This window comes from Gadus macrocephalus, chromosome 13 (assembly GCF_031168955.1).
Source record: "Gadus macrocephalus chromosome 13, ASM3116895v1".
Taxonomy (NCBI): domain Eukaryota; kingdom Metazoa; phylum Chordata; class Actinopteri; order Gadiformes; family Gadidae; genus Gadus; species Gadus macrocephalus.
In genome coordinates, this window is record NC_082394.1 from 8,850,809 (window position 1) to 8,858,308 (window position 7,500).

At 44.4% G+C, this 7,500-nt stretch overlaps 1 protein-coding gene across 1 annotated transcript in view; it reads right to left on the reverse strand.

The window, feature by feature from the left end:
* The window catches only part of ptprt (protein tyrosine phosphatase receptor type T), a 150,133-nt gene that overhangs the window by 43,343 nt on the left and 99,290 nt on the right, over positions 1–7,500 (reverse strand). The window contains exon 13 of the mRNA XM_060069948.1: positions 3,036–3,174. Within this exon, the coding sequence (XP_059925931.1) occupies positions 3,036–3,174 (139 nt within the window). The remainder of the gene's footprint in view (positions 1–3,035; positions 3,175–7,500) is intronic.

Below are 7,500 nucleotides of genomic sequence, written 5' to 3' on the forward strand. Positions count from 1 at the left end.
GAATGTATGTTTGTCTGCGAGATGGTTTTAGCTGACTCTGCAAAGATTTGTAGCACCAATAATCTTCTGAGGGGCAGGTATGTTGTTACGCAGACACAGACACACAAACACACACAAACACACACACCAAAGAATGCACAATATCCGGCACATTCACACATAGATATCTTTTGAGGTGCGAACACACACATACTGACGCACACACAGACACACACACGCGCACTACACACACACACACACACACACACACACACACACACACACACACACACACACACACACACACACACACAACACCCCCCCCACACACACACAGGCACATAAAAGATCTATAGACACCTAGCCAGTGAATCAGGCGTTATGCTGACATTGTCCTTATGGTCTTAATAAAGGCCTGATGATAAGCATAAAACGTTCTGCACAAAGCCGCTAAAACTTCCATCAATATTAATATGCCATCTGAAAAACAGCTCACTACCAATGTCTCACTCTCCCCCAACCCACTCTCCCTCTTTATAACCATCCCTCAAAACAAATGTCTCTCTCCCATTCTCTCTCCTTTAACATCACTCTCCACTACTGTCTTTCTCTCGCTTTCTTCCCCTCTCCATCTCTCTCCCTCTCTTCAGCTCCCTCTCCCTCTCTTCAGCTCCCTCTCCCCTCTCTCTCTCTCTCTCTCTCTCTCCCTCTCCTCTCTCTCCTCTCTCTCTCTCTCTCTCTCTCTCTCTCTCTCTCTCTCTCTCTCTCTCTCTCTCATCTCCTCTCTCTCTCTCTCTCTCTCTCTCTCTCTCTCTCTCTCTCTCTCTCTCTCTCTCTCTCTCTCTCTCTCTCTCTCTCTCTCTCTCTCTCTCTTCCTCCATCTCAGCTTGCTCTTACTCTTTCTCTACCACAATCAGTCTCCAATACTGTCGCTCTATCTCCCTCTCTCTCGTAGCATATCTCAAGCATATACTGATTTATTATAATGGGTTTTAAGAAATAACCATACACACACACACACAAACCCACAAACACACCTTCTAATTGTCCCCCGACCTCCAACCAAAGAAAGGCATGTGAATGGCATCAACACCATAACATACAAACACAACCTGTCTACATAAACCCTTTATCAGTTTACTCTCTCTCTTTGTAAATATATCTAGCTCTGCCTGTATGTACATGCATATGTACGTTGTATGTGTGTGTGTGTGCGTGCATGCGTGCGTGTGTTTGTGCGCGTGTGCATGGGTTTGCGTGCATTTTTACTATGTGTGCGTGTGTGTGTGCGTTTGTTTGTGGTTGTGTGTGCGCTTGTGTACTGTGTTTGTCTGTATTTTTTGTGTGTGAGTGTGTGCATGCATACTGTGTTTGTGTCATTTATTTTGTGTGTGTGTGTATATGGTTGTTTGTACTTGTGTACTGTGTTTGTGTGTTTTTTTAGTGTGCTTGTGTGCGTGTGTGTATGTGTGTGTGCGTGTGTGAGAGTGGACAGTACTCAGCACCTAGCAGCTCTCTAAGTGGACTGTCAAGCATTTATCTTAGAAGCAGCTCAGTCCGTTATTCAAGCATGTGCCACATCTGCCAAGCGGGGGTCAGGCCTGATGTGTGTGTGTGTGTGTGTGTGTGTGTGTGTGTGTGTGTGTGTGTGTGTGTGTGTGTGTGTGTGTGTGTGTGGTGTGTGTGTGTGTGTGTGTGTGTGTGTGTGTGTTTGTGTATGTGTGTTAACCTCACCAAATTATCTGAGAGTAAGTGCAAGGTTATTGCCTGGCAACATTTGAGCACTCAGGGATCTCTACTCTGACACACACAGAAACAGAAACACACGCACACACGAAGAACCATGTGCACACGGAAACCCAAACACACATACACACACACACTCACACACACACAGACACACACACACACACACACACACACACACACACACACACACACACACACACACACACAGACACACTCATACACACACAGAGAGACCCTCTTCAGAGCTATTACTAAGGTTTGGCCTCGTAAGCATGTCCGTCAGTGATGGAAACAGACGGACCATTCCCCAGATTGACATCAATTACTATTCGTCTGCATTGACTTGTCACAGCGGGGGTCCCTGCGTGCAGTCCAACACAGGGAGTCAGGATGTCTCGTTGAGCCGTCTGCTCGCTTAGAGACACTATTTGTTTGCTAGAGTTTAATAAATGTCTGAGGGCAGGTATTATTTTATTAAGCGTTATGGGTTGCGTCTCGGCTGTCATAACACCAGATAAACATGCTGTGTTTTTAAGTGAATCCCCCCCCCCCCCCCCCCCCCCCCCATCGTCTCGTGGATGCTCCTCCAACACATCCAATCATGTTCTCTAAAGAACCGACAAATACGTGCTGTAACTGATCATCTGTCCTAGACAACAAGACTCCCTTTCTCACGGCATCCGTTAAGGGTTAACGGATAACCCGCAGGAACTCCCTAAATCAACCCTGGACATTTCCAAACATCGTCGTCGGTTTAGTAAAATACGCCACCCCAATGATTGAATTGGTACAAAATGTTTCACATGCAACTAAAAGGTACGCAGACCTACTATGTCGTAGCATGTGAAACATTCTGATTGAAAACATGTGGTGCCTTTCCGGAGCATTAAAAACAAGATAGCAGCATTCTACACACACAGGCAGGGTGCGGAGTGTGTTAGTAGTGGTTCTCTGTGTTCCAACAGCGACAGACAACACAACACGTATCACGGTTTCACACGCCAGATCGTGGCGAGGCATGCTACGAGTGATGAAGAAACACATCGACAATGGCCGTGAAACGATGACTCAACGGTGACATCAGCATAACCTACCCATGACACAAGGATCAATCACAATCACGACAACAACAAGGGAGCGATCCCGAAATCTCAACGCACCGGTGATATACGGAAGACATCATCGCGACATGAGGATGAGGTAGCGGTGACGTGTTGCGAAGTTAACAACGAAACAATGGCGTAACAATGACATAACAATTACGCAACAATGACGTGACAACAACGTGACGATGACATCTAAATCACAATGCAACAACGTAACAATGACATAACAATTAGGAAATGGAGGAGGTACAAAACAAGGTTTGGGCCGGGATGGAGCGTTTGATGGCTAGAAATAAACATACAATACCCCACGCTCAGAGTTCTCCACGTGTGTATCTCTCTAGCGGAGGGCGGGGCAGGAAGGGGAGGAGCCAAGGACAGGAAACAGGATAGAGAGGAAATAGAGAGAGACATAAAAGGAGTATGAGACTCGAGTCTGAGAGCTTATAGCATGAGAAACCATGACATCCCATTATTTCCATTTCGGCATTTCAAAATATGTGAAACTCTTTTTGTGAAAGTTTTTCCCATCTCCACCATTCTCCACTTATTTTTTGTCTTTTCTTTATTACTGTTTCTTTATTACTTTATAACTGGTATGTTCTATTCTAATATGTGCTTTAGGTCTTTCCTCGGTCCTATATTTTATTTGTGTTGAATGAAGAAAATAAATAAAAACATAAATATTAATACTTTTCTTTAAAGTGGATTACCTGCAAGGGCATTGGATTTCATTAATTATTGATGTCATACAAGTGAGGAAAATTAACTGAATATCCCTGCATAATGTATGAGTTGTACTAAGTCATCTAATGGTACATTATATGACCAAAGCCAGGCATTACAGAATTAGCATCGACTGGATCAGAAACTGCCTTCCTCTTCTTTTATATTTAGTAAATAATTCACAGCCATAAAAAAGAACATTTCCTAGACTGAACAGTTGTCTTAGATGACGTTTGTGAGATAGAGCAGTTAAATAAGATGTTGTTTTGCATCAGTGCTAAACCACAGTTCAGTGTCGTCCAAATTATGAACTCAAAGAAGGATGCTTAGAAAGTGCAGGATAAAACAGGTGTGTGTGTGTGTGTGTGTTTGTGTGTGTGTGCGTGAGTGTGGAGTGGGAGGGCGGAGAAGGAATGTAGGAAAGGCGCCTCGAGATGAGATTCATGTTGCTAGCGCTTGGCGTGTGGTGTGTAGCATGTAGCATGTAGCATGGAGTGAGCGGAGAGTGGTTGAGTGGGAAGTGGGCATGGGAGAGAACGATGGCTTGGTGGATATTTTGGAAGCTAACCTGTTTCTCCAGGTACATGTGTTATTGTGTCTGTTGACACCAGCATTTACTTCACCAACCACCTGAACACTATATCACAAAAACACCTAAATTCAACAAACTATCCCTGTTTCTGATTCCAAATGCTCCATAACCATCCTGGAATCATGTGGTCATATATTCAATTAAAAGACGCTTTCATCCAAGGTGAGTGACAGTTGACTTGTTTAGATGTCACATGTGTGTCCGCCTGTTTTGTGGCTATCCCTCGCGTGAGGGCGGTCTTTTGGTTTTTTTGCCTGTCTGACCCCACTCCTGAATTCCGATGGAGTCCACCGTCTCTGTAGCTGATGTTCTGCGTTGAATACTGATGGCCTTGTGGAGGCTCAGCCCCAACTACGATTCTCTCAGGCCACTCTATGGCGTGAGGCTGCCTTCATTCCAACTAGTCATGAAGAACAGCGCAGAACATGAAATACCTGGCGCCGTCCACAGTCCTCACAGCCTTCGGGTTTTGTGAAAAACTAGACCAATGGGAATGGCTTTAAAGCTATGGGTGGGATTTTCGACATCCAACATGTGGACTCGTCAGACCAGAGACGGAGAGAACCGTGTGGACTCTACAGACCGTGAAGTGGAGAACCGTGCAGACTCTACAGAACCGTGAAGTACAGAACCGTGCAGACTCTACAGAACCGTGAAGTACAGAACCGTGCAGACTCTACAGAACCGTGAAGTACAGAACCGTGCAGACTCTACAGAACCGTGCAGACTCTACAGAACCGTGAAGTACAGAACCGTGCGGACTCTACAGAACCGTGAAGTACAGAACCGTGCAGACTCTACAGAACCGTGAAGTACAGAACCGTGCAGACTCTACAGACCCGTGAAGCGGAGAACCGTGTGGACTCTACAACCCGAGAAGCAGAGAACCGTCTGGACTCTAAAACCCAGAGAATAGGAGAACGGTGTGGACTCCTCGAGGAGAGGAATTTCACTGTTTAACTAATCCTGACCTGCTGAGTCTCACGGGGACCAGCTGCCAAGGACATTAAGGAGCTTGAAGCACGCAGGATTACAACAGGAAATACTTTGGCAAATGTTTAGCCAATAGAAACGTCTGTGCAAACAAGTGACTTAACGTGTCAAAACCACCCTTCATCCACATGTCCATCTGGACGATCCTGGTGGTGGGTGTTTTCTGTGTTAATTGTGTGCGTGTGTGTGTCTGTGTGTGTGTATTTGTGTCTCTCTCTAAATGTGAATACTCTCCTCTGTTGCCAATGTCAATATTGGTTTTAAATACCTAGAGAGCATGAACACAGACAAGCACACACACACACACACACACACACACACAGACACAAGGCACTCACCACACACACACACACAAGGCACTCACCATGCACACACACACACACACACACACACACACACACACACACACACACACACACACACACACACACACACACACAGTGTGTGCCAGTGAAGATAAGGCTAGCGACCATAAAGCAACTGATCTGGCACTAACAGTGATAACACAATTTATGGCCATTGTCTCACAAAGTACTATTACTCACACACAGCTACACACTCACACACACACACACACACACACACACACACACACACACACACACACACACACACACACACACACACACACACACACACACACACACACACACACACACAATACAGCCACCACCACACACACACACACACACAACCTCACATGCAGACAAACTCAAACATACACACCCACACACACACGCATACACACACACACAAACACAGCTACACACGCCGCCACACAATGGATCCCATGTAATCTTGCCAGCCACGCATATATAATCTAATTTTTAAGTAGTTTTTCTCATTGTGATGAGAAAATACTGTGGGTGTGTGCGTGTGTGTGTTTGTGCATCTGCGTATGACTGTGTGTTTGTGTGTGCATGTGTGTTTTTTTTCTGGTTGTGTATGTTTTTTGTATGTTCGTGTGTTGAGGATGAAGACTATAAAGTCCAATATGTGCTGCTTCTACCAATATAACATCTCTCTATGAATTGATGAGCCTATGACAAGTGGACGATTCCTGTCTGAGTCTGAGATTTCAGTAGATTTCCTCAGAGTAACTACATAACTACACAGAGTAACTACATAACTACACAGAGTAACTACATAACTACACAGAGTAACTACATAACTACACAGAGTAACTACATAACTACACAGAGTAACTACATAACTACACAGAGTAACTACATAACTACACAGAGTAACTACATAACTACACAGAGTAACTACATAACTACACAGAGTAACTACATAACTACACAGAGTAACTACATAACTACACAGAGTAACTACATAACTACACAGAGTAACTACATAACTACACAGAGTAACTACATAACTACACAGAGTAACTACATAACTACACAGAGTAACTACATAACTACACAGAGTAACTACATAACTACACAGAGTAACTACATAACTACACAGAGTAACTACATTTTAGCCAGATACCAACCATAGGCTAATTCCAAGCTAACCTCTTGCTAAACTAAACATTCAACTAGCGTGAGTTCAGGGGACGGTTGCACCGGCTCTGCCAGTGTTTACAATCTAGCTTGATAGTGATTAGTAGCAACGTGGTTATCAGCAAGTTGACGTGACAACTATGCTTCGGTTCAGTTCAACATACACCGACCTTGTGGGGCAACTGGATGTAGTTAACTGCTAGTTTGAAACTAATCAGTCGTTACAAAGCACTTTTTAAGGACTTATTTATAGCTGGTGCCACCAAGTCAAGATCTGGAACATCATATTATAAAAACATGAATCATTTATTTCAAAATACTTCGCGTTGACAAGTTTTTTGGGGTCTTCTGTGATCAGAAACCAAACTCTGTCACAAAGTTTCTGGCATAGCGGTCCAAACGCTTCTCCTCAAAGTCCTACCCTGACAACATCCTGTGGTACTGAATTAATGGTTCCACAGAAGTGAGAGCAGCCTTCAATGCTCGTAGAGATACTTTAAACAAGGAGGTGAGGGACCAGCTGGAGAACAGCTTTATCAGAACTAGGCTCTGTAGAAGTTTCCACCACCTGTTCATTCCAAACACAACAGCGTTTGACCCTGATGTTGTGGCAAACCCACCAGCACCATTATCCGTGCAGGGTTTATGTGAAAATATGATCGGTATTCCAGTGTTGTTTTTTAGTTCAGGGGGTGATTAAAAACTATCTTGGTTGTAAGGGAACCCTTGAAAGCAGTTTCTAGGGGGAAGTGAATAATTCATGATGTCTCTGCCTTCGATCCGTGTTTAAAACCAAGCGTCTGGACGGGCACTTGGTCTACCGTCTGTGTTGGGAGAGCAGCTT